The 17742-nt window shown below is 37.6% G+C and overlaps 1 protein-coding gene across 1 annotated transcript in view; it reads left to right on the top strand.

Annotated features, from left to right (window-relative positions):
- The first annotated feature begins 16134 nt into the window (after positions 1–16134).
- Positions 16135–17742, top strand: part of LOC140155006 (aqualysin-1-like) — a 53645-nt gene continuing 52037 nt past the window's right edge. Inside the window, exons 1-2 of the mRNA XM_072177677.1 lie at positions 16135–16249; positions 16770–16901. Of these exons, the coding sequence (XP_072033778.1) occupies positions 16142–16249; positions 16770–16901 (240 nt within the window). The 5' untranslated portion in view covers positions 16135–16141. The remainder of the gene's footprint in view (positions 16250–16769; positions 16902–17742) is intronic.

The following is a 17742-nucleotide window of genomic DNA, read 5'->3' as shown; positions in this document are numbered from 1 at the left end:
CTTTCGCCACGATCCGTTTTGCAATAACATAAAAGCACTTCAAATAACAGCCCGTTGAGTTCAATGAACTACGCCCTGAAACCGATGGTGTTGTGTCTTGTAAAGAAGCTCTCCCATTGACCTCTATTCAGGTCAGTGAGCTCTCCATACACAAATGAACAAGTACAATAGGACAAGGCCAGCACCTATGACCTGCTTAGTCTATTGTACGGTACATCGATATCCTTCTAAACCGAAGGATATTGTGGCGAGATATTCCCACTATAAACACACCAGTATAAATTGTGCGCGGTATTACCGGAAGTGGGAGCTTCTTCATGATGCGTAGGATGCGCGCAGGACATTCGGAACGATTCTCACCCCCAAGAGTTATCAAAACAGAAGCTACATGTTCACTGCCATGATCATATTGTTGAATGGGCTCTTTATAGCTCGCGCCACAATATTTTCACATTCCCCGTGTGACCTCAGGGTCATTGCAAATGTACGATAATGTTAGTTGGTATATAATTTGTGCGGTAACTGTGTCTCACTATAAACAGCAAGGGTATCGGTACATATACAAGGATTATCGTATAGACGAATCCAACGAGCCAAGTCATGGTCAGGATTTTGTCGGCCATCTTTGGTTTCCCGCTAGCACCAACCTGGGGGGGTTTTGAGCGCCTGATTGTGCAAATAAAAGCCGCCTAACACCTGGAGAAGATGCAAAGACGAGGAAGGTTAATAGAATGTTATATACAATAGAGGTAATCCTGTCGCATCTATTCATACATAGTCCTTTTGTTCATCCATTTATACATCTATGAATAGATGCGACAGGATTACCTGCGGAATTATCTCTATTGTATTATTCTATTAACCCTCCTCGACCTTCTCTAGGTGTAAGGCGGCTTTTATTTGCACAACTGTTGGAACTGTATTGTGTTGTAAACTTAAATAGCTTTAAATCATTCTTTTGTCTACCTGTGTTTCGCGGAAGGTGTAAAACGGGTGATGGAATGCAGTTTAAAATTTCCGCCAAGGCCGAATCATTTTCACATTTTGGATGCGTTGTAGCCGACAGGGATTCCAACTACGAATCCAAATACACGCATTCCTAGTCAGGTGACTAGCAGCCTTTAGTTGGGTCGTCTGTCGGCTATAATGCATCCAAATGTGAAATGATTCGGCCTTGGCGGAAATTTTAAACTGCATTCCATCACCCGTTTTACACCTTCCGCGAAAACACAGGTAGACAAAAGAAGTTTACAACACAATACAGTTCCAACAGTTTGTGCAAATAAAAGCCGCCTTACACCTAGAGAAGGTCGAGGAGGGTTAATAGAATAATACAATAGAGATAATTCCGCAGGTAGGCCCTAATCCCGTCGTATCTATTCATAGATGTACAAATGGATGAACAAAAGGACTATGTATGAATAGATGCGACAGGATTACCTCTATTGTATAGCTTTGTATATTAATATTCTATTAACCCTCCTCGTCTTTGCATATTCTCTAGGTGTTAGGCGGCTTTTATTTGCACAATCGGGTGCTCAAAACCCCAGGTTGGTGCTAGCGGGAAACCAAAGATGGCCGCCCAAATCCTGACCATGACTTGGCTCGTTGGATTCGTCTATACTCAAAATGCGTTATATTCACTATAAACACGCTCATTGTGTTGTGGAATCCTAGCCAGTATTCAATGATAGCTATAGAGGCCTTGCGTTTATCGATTGGCTCCAAACAAAGGGTTTGAACCGGTTTCTTCCCCGTAATCATGGCGCAGTGCAGTCCATTCAATCAAATGTTGTCATCAACCTATTTGATCGTAGTGCATTTTGTTATGTATGTGAGACGAACTGTCGCGGTAGATGAAATCATGCTTTTGTTGAATGCATTTGAGTAGTCCGCCATATTTACGGGATGATACGTCATATGCGCAGTTGGTCGTTGTATGATTTTGTTCGTTCACTCATTCAAATTTTATTTATATCATTTGAAGACTGAGCCTATTATGATACATCCTCCGTGGAACAGTTTCAAACAAATATAGCTAGGGATTATTGGGGCAGAGGTTATCTTTTGAATCCTCTTAGAGGGCTATCATTTTTTTTCGGAAGGGGGGTCCCAAATTTACAAAAAGTCTGCGTCAATAAAATTGCGCACCCCCTATTTCGCCAACAAAAATTTTATGTTCCCAAACCCCAAAATTGAATTGAAATCAGTCTTTTTGAATAAAATAACACACTTTCTGTGGTCATCGTGTGACTCCCTACATTTTGGTCATAAAACATTTGATGACCCCCTCCTATTATTCTTTCCAAGACTTTATGACCTCCGTATATTTGGGACCCCCCCCCCCCCCCTTCGAATAAAATGATATACCTCTTATGACCACTGACGACAGTTCGTCTCACACACATAACAAATGCCTATACAATCAAATAGGTTCATTACAACATTTGATTGAATGGATTGAGTTACTCTCAAATGAAATGATAAAAACAAAGAATCATGAAAAAAGACACATACAAGATAAAATAATAAAATTATATAAACAATGTTAAAGATAAAATCAAGAAAATAGAGAATAAAATTTCCTCAAATCAGAAAAAAAAACATTGACAGACATCATAATCTGTCAGAAATTACTGCATGAGATTCGAACCATCAATCTTCTCCACAAGTTCTCTTTATCCTCGCACTATAATCTAATGCTCTGCTCACTGGGCCACAACGTATCAGGTGAATGATTACCGCATTATCATGAACAAGTTTGTTCGATCTTGTTCATAATTGTATGTGTCGATAGGTTTCACCCTTTAACTACACGTACCCTTAATGATCAGTGATAATAGTCGGCTTTTACAGGGATGGCGCTCTCTCATTTCCATGAACTCCATATCGCCATTAGGCGAACGTTTACGGTATGGTTATAAATTCAATGAACTATGACTTTGCTAAAGAGCGCTTACAAATTACAATACAGGTGACAGAGAGTAGCATAGTCCCTGCGTTTGGAGAGCAAGGGAAGGTCAGACTTCAGGAGAAGGTCCTCATGGCTGAGAGTCCAGGACTGATAACTCTGGCGGCGAAACGCTGACAAGCCCCAAGGCGATTGGTCAGGGTAGTGTTTAAGGGATGCCATGTGAACAATCGCAAGATAAAGGATGCGACGGGTGCAGATGGGAGTACTGGAGAATACCCTATGGATAAAACCAATTGTGCGACGAGCTTTCTTACATATATGGTCGATGTAAAGAGACCAGGAGAGGCTGTCAGAAGTCAAAATACCAAGAAATTTAGCTGAGGACACCCTCTTAATAACTTGGTTGTCAAGGTAAAGTTGCATGTCCGGGTACAGGTTCTTTTTGGTTGTGATAACCATGGCCTTTGTCTTGGAAGCATTGGCAGAGAGATGGTTGTTAATGAACTAGCCGTGGATGGTGTTGATATCAGCTTGGAAGTCAGACAGGTCAGAAGAATGAGAAAGAGGCTTATAGAGAGTAGTATCATCAGCGTATAGGACCAGAGAGCTATTGGAAGAAAAGTTAGAAAAGCAAAGATCATTGATATAGACAAGAAAGGGTAGAGGCCCAAGGACAGAGCCTTGGGGCACACCAGCAATAACAGGGACAGGGTCAGAGTCAACGCCGTGCATAGCAATCGGCTGGGACCTATTAGAGAGATAGGATTTGAGCCAGAAGACCAGTTAACCCAACAGCACCAAATTTCCGAAGGAGTGGGTGGTGGGGAACACGATCAAAGGGTTTTGATAGGTCGAAAAGGGCCATAACAATACTCTTCCCGTCTTCAATAGAACCATACCAATCATGAAGGCCACTGATTAGGGGATCGGATGTAGATGATTTCGGAAGGAACCCGAACTGGCGTTTGGTGAGGATGTCATTACTGGCAAGGTGATCCAAGATGTTACGGTGGATGATTTTTGGCACAGATTGGTTGGAGAGATATCGGTCTGTAGTTGGTGGTAGCATGGGAGTCACCGGCCTTAAAGATGGGAATAACACGAGAGACCTTCCAGGTATCAGGGACTCTGCCGGTGATGAGCGACAGATTAAAAAGTCTGCAGAGGACTGATGGGGCAAATAGAAGTAGCAGTGTTCAGCATATGACCAGTGATACCGTCCATCCCAGCAGCAGAATTGTTGTTAAGCTTTTGGACGAGAGAAAGAACATCAGAGCTAGAGCAGGAAAAACAGGAAAGAGTGGAACTGAAGTTGTACTGATGAATGGGAGTATTGGAGGCGTCAGCACGGTTGAAACACTCAGCGAAAAACTGACTAAAGGTATTGGCTATGTCAGGTGGAGAGAAAAATACTTTTCATGCCATACCTTTCATATCACCTGTGGAAACGCGAACATAACAATAAGCATCGTCTGAAATCTTTGTGTTAAAAAGCTCCCGAGCGTAAAATATCATATTTGCATAACAAGGATCATTTTCAATTTTTTGTGGTGATTTGCTATTTTGTGCGAAATATACCTCACATGAACAGGGCACATTCAAATCTTGCAAAATATGTTTATTTCTTGACTAGCGACCCATGTTCAGCCAGCGTATTCTAAAAATGAAAAGTAATGGGAGCGTCATTTGTTGAAATGAGGGATTGCAAAGGATACTGGGAAGGGTATGATATCTTCTCTGGGTTTTGAGTTGAAAAATAGGGACAATACCGAGATTTATTACTGCTTCTTGATAATTAATGGAGAATAGTGCCCTTATTTACTGCATACCAAATATGGTTTGAACCCTTTAGAATAGTTATTCAGGATTTTGTGTGGCGGGAGTTTTGCGCAAGGAAGCGAAGCCAGCTTTTAATTGTCTTGATTTTCTTTAAAATTCTGCCACCTTTTGAGGTAAATTTTACAGGATATTCACCTATATGAAACCAAATCTAATCTAAAAAACTGTAGAAATTTGTTGAACTTTAAGCCAGAGATGACAAAAACGATAACGACATTGCTGTGTTTATATTGTGTAACGGCTATTCTAGCAGCTTGCCATTTTAACTGTTCAAAATAAAAACCACCATCACAGTAGGTAAATGCACTATAGCAACCGGCAGGCTGTAATGGCTTTGTCAGCCTGATCACAAGCCATGCTTCGAGAAACTGACCTCTATTTGTCTTCACACACCAATTTTGGTATTTCTATTTGTTATGACCACTTGATCATTTTTGGCAATATTTTCCGTTTCCAATAAGGGGCTGTCATTTTCTTCTGAAGGGGTCATAGAATATTTAGACCAAAAATAGGGGGATGGGTATATATTTTTATACAAACTTTTCGCTCCGCGCGCATTCTTTTGTCTTACTATCAAAATGTTTGAACAATAATGCTAAATTTTGCGCGCTTCTTGCGCCTTCTTTACAATTACAATCAAAATTTTAACGTTCTGCGCTCCACGCCTTAGTTCTTGCAAAGAATAATTTGTCTTGAGTCTGTGTAGGAGTAAGGAGGGGGTCATAAAAATTGTCGGTCCGAGATAGGGGGATCATCGACATATTCATAACCCCCCTTCCTACAAAAAGCGCTGTACATAACATGAAGCAAACAAGAAACCAAAAGGTTTACCAACCCAAGCAATCAACCTAGAAACTTCTATGTCGTACCACTGTGAAATTGAACTAAATAGATATGATCTTCTTTTGTCGTGGGACTTTCCAGATGTTTAGACTTTAATAACAAATTGTGAAAATGAGATACGACAAACACTATCATCCTAAATAAACAAAGAGAAATGAACTAACTAATGAGGTACAGGCAATTATTATGATTAACAAGTTGTGCTAAAATCCTTCATTGAGATGGGTCATTACAAAGAGCATGGTGGAAAAGAGGAAAAAAGATAAGTTATAAGTAAATTATACAGGGTGTCCCAGAAAAAATTACCGAGCGAATAAAATTGAACGTAAGTCGAGAAATAGACATCAGAATCAAAAAAAATAAAATGTAGCACATTGCTTATTTTATTGTGCATCACATACGAAACTTTATTTGATTCGATTGACTGGTTGCGAAGAAATTAACGATTACATAATGCACACATCAATGCAGTTCATTCCAAGTTTGATCAACATGCGCTTTTTTAATACTCGCTCACCGCTTCCTAAAGTTTGTGTATCTCATTACATTTAGTCCACATTATCTATTTTATAATCCAATAGTGTTATGTTATTCATGGTTTCACTGAAGATAAATAAAAATTTGTCCGAGAAAACTTTGATTTCTGCAATTGGAAGCTTTTCAACTTTATTTCTATGTTATACATACATACATACATACATATTTTATTTATTTCCATCATATCAAAATACATGCAAGCAAATTTAACAAAACGGCAAAATAGAATTTAAAAAGATGGCGGAGATGTAACAAAAGGCAAAAGCCTGAATTGAGCGTTACACCACCTTAAAAGAAATATTATAGGCTAATTAATATAATACTTATACTAGAATTAAGAATTACACTCAAATACACTGATACATACATTTACACACACACAAAAACAGAAACAGATGTCTCAAGCAACAAAAGCAAGGTAATGTAGGAAAATAACTCACAAAAAAAATCATTTGATCAATAAGTCAGAATTACGGATGTGATAAGAAAAATAGTTTCAACAAATCCTAAACCAATTATATACATGTACCAAATACTGATACATAATTTACAACAAAGATATATTATATGCTTAGATTTTTCTCCATGAGAAAAGACGACAAGCGCGTTTTAAAAGAATTTAAATTTCGAGCCGCTTTAATATCATGGGGGAACGAGTTCCAAAGTTTCGGTCCCAAAGTTAATACAGATTTAATTTTGTGTATTTCGAGTCTGTAATTAGTCTTGTTTCTCGTATCATATTTATGATATGAATACTTTCCAATTCAGTAAATAAATTATCAAATGATTGAGGAAGTAAACCAGTTTTGTACTTATACATAAATATACCCAGTTCTTTGTTGTACAATTCGAAAATATTTAAGGTATTATAGTTTTCAAACAAAGGCTTTGTATGGCATAGATAAGAGCTATTAGAGATGATTCTTAAAGCCCTTTTTTGAAGTTTAAAAATTTTCACAAGGTACTCTTTGCCGGCATTACCCCATAACAATATTCCATAGGTCATATAAGGCAAAATTAGGGAGCAGTACAATTGATACAATGATTGTTTTGGCAAGAAGTGCTTAACTTTATTTAAGACACCTATATTTCTCGAACACACCTTATAAATTTCATTTATCTGTGATTTCCACGTCAAATTCTCATCAATTGTTACCTAAGAATTTTGCAGTAGAAACACGAGTTAATTTACAACCATCTAAGTGAATATCAGCATTTATTTGAGCGTGTTTTGTTCGATATGCTGTTCCTATAAGCATAAGGTTTGTTTTTGATGCATTGAGTGATAATTTATTGCATTTGAACCAATTGCATACTTCTTTTAACTCACAGTTCATTGTATCATAAAGCATATTTACATCACGATCAGTATGAAATACAGTTGTGTCGTCAGCAAATAAAATAAATGATAATAATTTGGATGTAAAACAAATATCATTCATATAAATTATGAAAAGTAATGGCCCCAGTATAGAACCCAAATGCACACCACAAATTACATTTTCATTAGATGACACAACATTATTATACGATACATATTGCTTCCTATTAGAGAGATAATTTGAAAACCAATTGTGTGATACGCCACGAAAACCATAGTGATACAGCTTACTGAGTAATATATCGTGGTCTATGGTATCGATAGATCCATAAAAATACCTAGTGTATACATATCATTATCTATAGCCTCGCTTATGTCTTTTACAAAATCCAGAACAGCCATATATGTAGCATGCTTGTTTCGAAAACCATATTGTTTTTTGTACAGGATGTTATTTTTGGTCAAAAATCATAACATCTATTGTGCATTTAACTTTCCAAAGAACATTTGAGCCAAGAATGACAATGATCACGTGCTTACAGCTTTACGTGTGATTTTTGATACCATGCAACATTAATGTTGAAGTTTGAAAAGATTTAAACTTTGCATTACAATTTCTTGGAAATATTTCCAAAACATTAATGTGTGTATGTAATAGATAACGTAACACATTGTTCCTTTGTGCCGATTTGATTTGCCGACAAGCTATTCATCGAGAGGTACCTCTTGTCCAGGACAAAAGGGTTCCGCCATTAAATCGGTAACTGACCTGACAGCGTATTAACGCTTTACAAGGAAGGCTAATGTCAATAACTACAATAAATGATCAAAGGAAAGACATGTGAAAGCGGCAAAGCGCCCACTTGAGCGAGAGGTACCTATTGTTGTCATGCAGCCCACGGGTGTGGTTGACTCTTCGCCAGCACACAAATGTACAGTTATTTACCGCCCACGTTAATTTAGGCGTCTCCTTTAAATAGATTGAATAGAGTTGCTGATAGATTACCCGTAACAACATGGCGTGGCTGCCATGTATATAGGTCCATATCTATTATGTTGTTATCATTGTTATAAGTCTATTCAATAAAGTCAAATGGGTTTATTAATATCACGAATATCCATTTTAAAAGTCAAGGGCAAGCGAGGGAGTGAAGGAGGGGTCGAGGGGTGAACATAGGGGAAGTGGATGGGCGATCGAGATTGGAGGGGAGGGGAGGAAGACAAAAAGAAAGGAAGAGGGGGAGAGCGAGAGAGTGATAGGCCCCTAAAGTGTAGGCATACGAAAGAATAAGTGCAGAGAAAGGAAAAGAAAGGAATGAATAAAGAAAATAATAATTATTATTATAGAATCTAAACACATAACAGCTAGCACTAGGCTACCATTCAATGATGCCAAAACCTTTATGTGTTACGTATAATTAAAACACCCAGTCAGGTGTATTTCACACCTGCCAAACACAAGTCGCCCAATTTCGAAAACTGTGGACGTTGAATGTACACTTCTCATGAATATTGATTGGCAACATTTTCCAATATGTCAGCTTTCTTATCAGGCACAATAGAACAATAAATCCTGCAGTGCGTTGGCGCTATGGGTCTCCTCTCCAGTGATACCAAAATGAATACCAACATTCTTTATATGACGTCACAGTCACTATATTATGTTAAGGTGTGCGTCACAAAATTTTGAAATCCTGCAGCGGTGTACAAAAACCACTAATCTATAATCAACGACAGAATTAAGACTAAATTGCGTCTGACGTCATCTGTCAATCAAATTCGGGCACGGTTTACGAGTGTCGTGATGATGAAGTTTCTGAACGCGGCGGCAAAACAGCGTGCCTTATGGTTAATTTTGATAATTTGATAATGTTAAAATGCGAACCGTCTCAAAAATTAGCAATAGGAATTTTTTTGTGAAGTGAAGGCTCCGTGTCAACAAGGCCCAGCATCGTTGCTTTTTTGCCGTGTAAAGGTCCGGATAAAGGTACCGTATTTTTTTGCCATTTTCTGCGATTCTTTTTCTCCGATCCGATCAGCGCCAGGTGAACGAACCTTCCTTTCGTGGGAGTCTGCCCACCAGACGTAAACTAGTCTTTAAATTCTGTCTAATTTTATTATCTAATCTAAATATCATGTTTGAACTCAATTATCACGTAGAATATCAGCAAACTGATTAGATATTCAAGCAGAATGGAGCCAATGATCCGGGCCGATGATCTCGCCATTCAATTAACTTTGCGTGGCACCACTATTATACTGTAAGAAAATTACCAACATACTGATCTATTTTGTGTGTGTGTGTACCTCATCCAGTAGTGTATCCAGGCCGCTCCTACTTGGGGGGGGGCCTGGAGAAAAGGTAAATTTTGTCGCCCTCTTCATCAACAACCCGGAAAGGTTGACCCAATATTTTTCCGCCATAGCGGATTAATCCTGAATTTACACTTAATTTAGGTGCAATTTGTCTTGGGTCCAATCTCTACCATGGAAATTTTACTATACCTTTATTTATAATGACTGTTTGTACTAGATATGTATGATTTCATCTTAAATTTGAAAGAACCAATGTTTATTTGCAATATTTCGATACCACAAACCAAAACTGAGTGCTACGATGTACGATATTGGGCTACAAGTATACATTTTACTAAGTTGGCAATAGGAATTTGTTTCATTTTGCATAATTCGTCGGCTCTATTCCATAGTGGCGTATAGTTATTTTTGGTAATTTTTTTGAAAATTGGCACATATGTTTTTAATGATGTTCTCCCTCAATTTCCTAAGTCTCATCAGTCAAAATTAGCTAATTAATAAATTGGTAATTAATAAATTAAATGTGGCGTATAGTTACAAAGTGAAATTTTGTGTTTTCCATAGTGGCGTATCGACCATACGCCACTTTTTATACACATTTTATAATTATGAAATATCGGCAAAAATAAAAAACATTGTATGTCATAGTGGCGTTCACCTCTCTACATGTCATAGTGACGTTTCGGACCTATACGCCACTATGGAATGAAACCGACGAAAAGTAATGCCATAGAGATTACACGGCGACCGAGGTTAGGTTGATCAGCCTGATTAGCCACGCCAGCACGATTAGCAGATAAACAGCCCGGTTTAAGAGCAGGAAGAGGCACCAGGGATAAAATTGTCAATATTCGAAACATCATTGAAAAATGACATTCCATTGCACTCTACCTTTGTTTCATCGATTACAGTGCAATTGTCATGAAATGCTTGTGTGTTTTTGATCATTGCTTATTATTTGATCTTTGATATTTTGTTGCTCTGATATTTAAGTTTGGATGGGGGTGTATGGGTGTAGCCAGGCAAACGAGGACACACACAAGGATACACACATGTCAAATGAGGACATCCGGTGACCGTGGACGTCCTCGGTGTTTTAAATATATCCAAGACATCGCAAATAACGTAAAAATGCATTTAAAACGGGTCCACCTATGGGTGGTATAGGACGGGCCACGGTTGGATAGTAAGTGGTATGGTGTGTGTGAGTGAGGTCCACGGTATGGCGATTAAGAACGGATGTGTGAGTCCTCGGTTAGTATGTTTTAAATCAAGTGAAAAATGAGGTCCTCGTTTTCCTGCCTACGCGAGTGGGTGGGTGTGTGGGGGTGTGTGTGTGTGAGGTGAGGAAAGTCAATCTCTTTGCATATATTGTTTGTTATTTTGGTAATTGTGTAGGTCAATTATTTATTGGTGGTATTTGGTGAGTGTGATGGGTGTAAGAGCGAGCAAGGAAGGTTATTTGCATTTAAAGTGTCTTTGTTTAAAAATATTGTCAATTTATATTTATATGCCATTAATTATTTAGGTTATGTATTTTCATATGTGCAATGTATGTAATTCAGCCTTTGGCTGCGAAATGCATTTTTCTAATAAACCTTGAATATAACTATTAGGTGCAACTATTATCCAAATTATCCATCCTTTAATAATATCTAAATATCTTAAAATAGCTTAATAGCTGAAGCTAATTAGATATTTGTCAGGATAATTTATATAATCCCGCACCTTAATGGGCTTTTCAAAGTGTTTGCTACACAAGCTTCTTCCACCATGTGTTACAGCTCACACAAGTTGTTTTGAACAGTTTTATCAGTTTGTGGCAAAAACTAGTTAAAACTACAAGCCAGAAAATATGTTTTATCTGTAAAATATCATCAATCAAATACAGACATGGTATCTTATCTGGTTCTTGTGTAATTAATAGAGATATATATAATTGAAAAGAAAGGACATTTTCAGTCACTTTCAGTCGGCAGCATCACCTCTCTAACGACTCTGGTAAGTTAGTCTTTTATATTATTTTATGATTTAAGATGTCAAGAAATGAGTTTCATGCTTGTTAACGCGAAAACATATTGCATTGAGCACTCTTAATGCATGTATATGAAGGCTAGAATTCACATAGCATTTAGCCTGGCTTGAGCAATTTACTCGAACCTTCAACATAACAACTGAAAAGATGTGCCAATGGTCATGAGGTCCGCTTTTCTCGAGCCCCTATAGCCAACTATTGATTATTCACGATACTCGGAAAAATAACTGATGCAAAGTCATTAACATCATTCATACTCGTCACTTTTCACATTTTAATCCCATCTGCGTCACATTTCCTTTCTTTTAAATTGAAAACAAAATGCGATTTTAACTTTATCTTTTATTTTCCCTGTAAAAAATTTAATAACCGATTAAGGAAATACCACAAGCGACACTAGCCTCGGTCCCCGCCGATTTGTGCTGCTTCGTCACTAAACAAACCACTAAATCACTAAACTAAAGAGAGCTGGCAAAACCGCTCGGCCGTATGGCATTTTCCATATACTCGGTTAGTTATGTGGGGCACCACGACGGTTTTTATGTGGTGTCCAAATACGGCGGCCAACGCCCGCATAAATTGTTCGAACACATAACGCGTCACACAATACGGTCATTATTATTTTTGCACATTATGACCTTATTTGTTGCAATGATTCCAATATTGCAGTTGTTTCGCTTACATAATAACATCTACCAAAAACGTACCCCCCCGCTTAATTGCCGCTATTCCTATACTCCAAATTTGAGACATGCAGTCGAAGCAGAATTTATTTCCGCGCATTATGACACCTCATTTGTTGCAATGGCCCAATATTGATGTCGCAGCGTACATTTGAATAAAAATAATCCAAGATTTGAAAGCTGCAGCAAAGTCCTATTGCCTTCCTACTCAGTATCAATGGAAGAAAATGTTTTCGGGCGCTAATTTCTTCTTGTTTCGTGAGCTTGGTTCGTGAGGAGGTCAAAACATGCGATAATCAATTTTAAAAAATGACATTATTCACATCAGTGGTCATTGTTTACTTAATCCCATATTAAAACAATACAAGTTCAATGTTTTCTGTGACCAAGGTCACAAGAAGGGGATGACCAAGGGTTGCATCTGTTGTGAACACCTCCCAATGAGTAAATTTTGAATGTAACTTTACTACTGTAGGCCATTTAGGACTTTGTTGGTCAGAAAAAAATATTGAAATCTTCATGTTTTAATTTGACATTACGTGAATAATGATCTGATGTGAATAATGACAATTGTTATTGATTATCACATGTTTTGATCCTCTACCAATGCATGAACCAAAAGAACAATCCAATGAGAGCTGAACAGATTTCGAAGCTCTCGGTCAAATAAGCAGGAAAATGAGTCAATAGCAGTGAAATGAGTCAATGAACAGTGAAATGAGCTAAAGATCAGTGAAACGAGCTAATGAGAAGCAAATGAGTAGGGAAATGTGTCAATGAGCAGGGAAATGAGCAAATCAGCAGTGAAATGAGCAGAATGAGCAGTGCCAGTGAAATGAGCCAATGAGCATAATCGTCAGTATAATACTAGTCTATTTAACACATCACACACTACACATAAACCGTTTACATTGGTCAAAAGTCGTAATCGAATTCATTAAAGTCATAATCGACTTAATTCGTTTCATAAGTGTAAACAGGTGCAGTCGTAATTAATTATAATTCAAAAGTCGTAATTCCAATGATAACTTTTACCATCAGTAATTTGAAGTGAATTCGAATAAGTCGTCATTAATTACGATCTTTCGCTATAATGTAAACGAACACTTTGTTGAATCCGTATTAACCGTAACGATGCATATGGGGCCGGACGTATTCAAACGAATTCGATTTTCTTGCATGCGAATTTGGAATCGAATTCAGCCGATGTATATAGTGTTAACACTAACCAACGAATTAATCTGCAGTCGTAATTCAAAATACAGGTTAAGTCGATTACGGCTTTTGCTAAATGTAAACGGAATAATAGTCAAATGCTTTAATTACGTCAAAATGCCAAGGAGCACTACTAATAACACGCCAAATGCACCGATTGCACTAAAATGCGTCGATCGCGTAACAAAATGCTTCAAATAATTTCGACGTGTTTTGTGTTAAAACGCATCTATTATGTCATGAAATGCGACAAACTGCGTCGACTGCATAACGCAATGCGTCAATTGTGTAACAAAATGCATCAATTGGGTAATTAAATGATTCGATGGCGTAACAAGTTGTGTTCAATGCGCAATGAAATGTGTGATGTAAAAGAGGTTTTAAGAGGCTTACAATATGAGTAATAACAAGTCAAAACAGATTTTAATTTGTTTCTGCATTGTACTATATTTCCCAGTCCTTTCATCACACGACGCAATTGAAGTACTTTGTTACGCAATCGATTTTGACGCAATCTATGCCTTTTGCACGCATTTGACGTGTGTGTGGGGTGTGCGTGTGGTGTTCGGGCGAATAAATATGCTCTGGCTCATTTCACTGGCACTGCACACTTCACTGCTCATTTGTCAGTGTTTGTGCTGATGTTAACCTGCTGGTATAACAATGGTTTTGGGTCAACTTGGCGGCTCTCATCTTTAAGGCGACTTTTTCAACTATAATTCGACCGTTTGAAGTAGTTCTTCCGCTTGTTGTATTTCTCCTGAAACGTCCATACTCTTCTTTCCCAATTCGTCTGAAATTGCAGGTGGAATCCAAGGACTTCTTCCTTGCTGTCGATAGTCATTCTTAAAGCATAGTCGAGTACTATCACAAACAGATAGGGACATGCAAGTGAATCACCGGTTAGGATGTCAAACAGGTTTTCTTGATATGTCCTTGCAATTACGACCACAATTTGTTTTATTATCCAATACTAGTAGTAGGCTGTAAGGCAGAGCTCTAAGGATACGCCTCGGTGAATAGTACCGAAGGCTTTTCTGAAGTCAATGTTAGTATAGCTGGTAACATTTGGCCTTTGATCACTCCTTCTGTTATCCTTCTAAAAGCCAGTATGTGGATGACAGTATAAATAGTTTTTTAAACTACTACTTTTGAAACCATTCTGGTTGAAATTCTCAGAAGACTATCAACTTCGGGTCTTATTCTGTTGTGTATCATCCTAATTGAAGGTCTAGGTAACTATTTAAGATTATGCTGATGCCACAGTAGTTTAATATTACCCCCTTGGCTTAGGTCTCCTGATATTGGTATTGGGAATAAAGTTGAGTGATCAGGCATTCGCTCTTTCAACAACAGTATTTTCAGTAATGATGTTGTCATATTTTTGGTTGTTCCTCTTTATCTTTGAGATTATTCATTGCATTACTTCCCTGTGCCAAGTTATTGTTTTGGTTACCGTATTCTCACATTTTTGAAATTTTGATCAGGCTTAGATATGGATCAAAATAAGTCCAATTTTACATATTATATTCAATTTTTAATCCATTTTATATATTTCGCCTTTGTTAAAGGCCCATTCAGTGATTCATCCCGACGATCGAAAAAAAATCATCAAAATTCCGATTTTGGTGTACCACTGTCATTGTCATAGATGTGTTAACATAGCCTGCTAGTGGTTCAGCCGAAAGCTGTGTATTAAGGTTAGCAACTACATGTATTAAACTGTTGCGATTTGGTAGTTCACATCATCTTGCAAATGGTAGTGAGCTTTGGAAAAAATTGCATTGATCATTTCATAGCGAGTGTGTAGAATATTTCAAATATCACAGTTATACTTTTCTATGTCTTGTGAGTTATGTTGTAAAGAGGGCTGGAACAACAACACTTTGTAAAACGTACATAACTCATTAACAACAATAAATCATGCAAGTTATCAAAGTGTATGATTTGTAGAATGAACTTTTGCAAAACAACAAAGTGTTATTTTTGAATAATATATTGATAGATATTGAAAAACGATATTTTGGCTGTTTCGACCAACAATACCGTGTCTACCCTTAAGACAAAATAAGGCAATTTACATGAATCTGTAATTTATATACTGACAGTGTATAAATTAGCTACACGTATTTGAACGGGCCTCAACTTTGTCAATACTGCTGTTTTCCTCATTTGTGAGCTTTTTTGCCAATTTGTTTCATTTCAAAAATACCTAATGGCAATTTTAATGACTTATCCGTCACTTTTAGACAATTTATATACAACAACTTTTTTGCACTTTCGCTGGGATCACTGAAAGGGTCTTTAAGTAATAGCTAAAAGTTATAGCGAAAGTAAGTCGGAATTTTCCGCCAAACCGCGACCCTGCCTGCACAGAATCCACTAAGTTTAAATCTGTCCATTTTTATAACGTAACAGACAATCTCTAGCTACCAACGATGAAGTTGCTGGTTTTACTCGCCATTGCAGCAGTGGCCCATTGTCAAATGGCGCCTCTCCTGAGGGACCGTGAACCTATTCCTGGACAATACATTGTCATGCTAAAGGTAAGGATGACGGCAAAAAAAATATATTCCCCAATTATGTTCCACCAGTCATGTTCATGCAACAGAGTATAAATTATTCGGTCGATTCACAATACGATTCGCCGCCGGGTGGGGCCAAAATATGCAGAAGGCCTGCATCATTTAATGTCGACATCCGAAGCCCGGCATTTAAGCACACCAGCGGGTATTGTGCAAAGCAAATCACACACTGGAGGTCAGAAATTGGATTGGCAAGAGAGCAACCCCCACCCACACACACACCCACCTCCACATTGAAGGTTTTTTAGCTCGCCTGGTTTTGTCTTGCCAACTATTAGCTAATTTGGAATATAACTAAAGATCAACAACATGTGACTCAGAAAAGGTCAGGTTCGCAAGATTTCAGATTTCATAACATAAATACCAGTGAAACTGCATGTATAGGACAATTTAATCATATCTTTCCCAGAGCTTTAACAAAATTAAAAAGTATTTTATTTCAATGGGACATTAAGATATTATTCACTTTTGTTTCCTCTAGGATGGTGTGAATGTTGATCAGTTTGTGTCCTCTCTGGAGTTGACCGCCCTTAGCCACAGTGTTTCAATGAATATCAAGTACAAGTATCAGACTGGTTTGGCTCTACAATTCCCAGATGACAACGTCGATATGGTAAGTAAGATTATGGTACATTGACCTCAGGCCCTTCGTTAAAGGAAGGTGACCTGATATATTTGGAAAATCAAATTCTTTAAAACTTACGTATAACATAAAATGTTAAGCACTCGTGCAAAAAAGAACATGTAAATGTTTTTTGTAAATGTGACTAATTCCCATGGAATTACCGACATTTATACAGCGTGATATTGGTAGTCTACAGTGCATGATGCAGTCATGTCTACAGTAGAATTCACCATGACCTTTGCAGGACTTAAACCCCATTAAAAGCTATTAAACCAAGATAACACTCATTGAAAACAGCTCAACTGATTAAATCATATCTTCTCTGGTTAAATACACACAACATATGTTTCTGCTTTACACGTACAATGGAGCAATGAGCTGGTATTATAGTTTCAGTTGGGTGAACGATTATAAAGCGAACGCTAGAGAACAATTCTGTGTGGGCTTTTGTTTACGAAATGAGACAATACGTGCTTATTGTTAACCAGCGTTCTTGAAAATGAGAAGCATGGTGGTTTGCAGACTTAACACGGTTTGGAAATAATTTCTTCATATTTTTTGGTGTTATCTGTCGTTTACATATCCTTCCTAAAACACCAAAGTACGAATATTTCCAAACATCTAAATTAGCTAAAAATTTAGGACATGTTACAAAACTATATTTTCTAGAATTTTAGAAGAGTACTTTTAATATTGGCCGGTTATTTTCACACAGCGACGTTAACTAGGCAAATCCCCATACTTCTAACGTACGCTATTTGTAGAGGTCAGGCGTCAATGGTAAGAGCACTGTGTATTGTGTATAGGAAAACGGACAGTAACTGCAGTA

Source organism: Amphiura filiformis, chromosome 6, assembly GCF_039555335.1.
Source record: "Amphiura filiformis chromosome 6, Afil_fr2py, whole genome shotgun sequence".
NCBI classification, from domain to species: Eukaryota; Metazoa; Echinodermata; class Ophiuroidea; order Amphilepidida; family Amphiuridae; genus Amphiura; species Amphiura filiformis.
The sequence above is the reverse complement of the archived record's forward strand: the minus strand, read 5'-3'. Positions and strand labels throughout refer to the sequence as shown.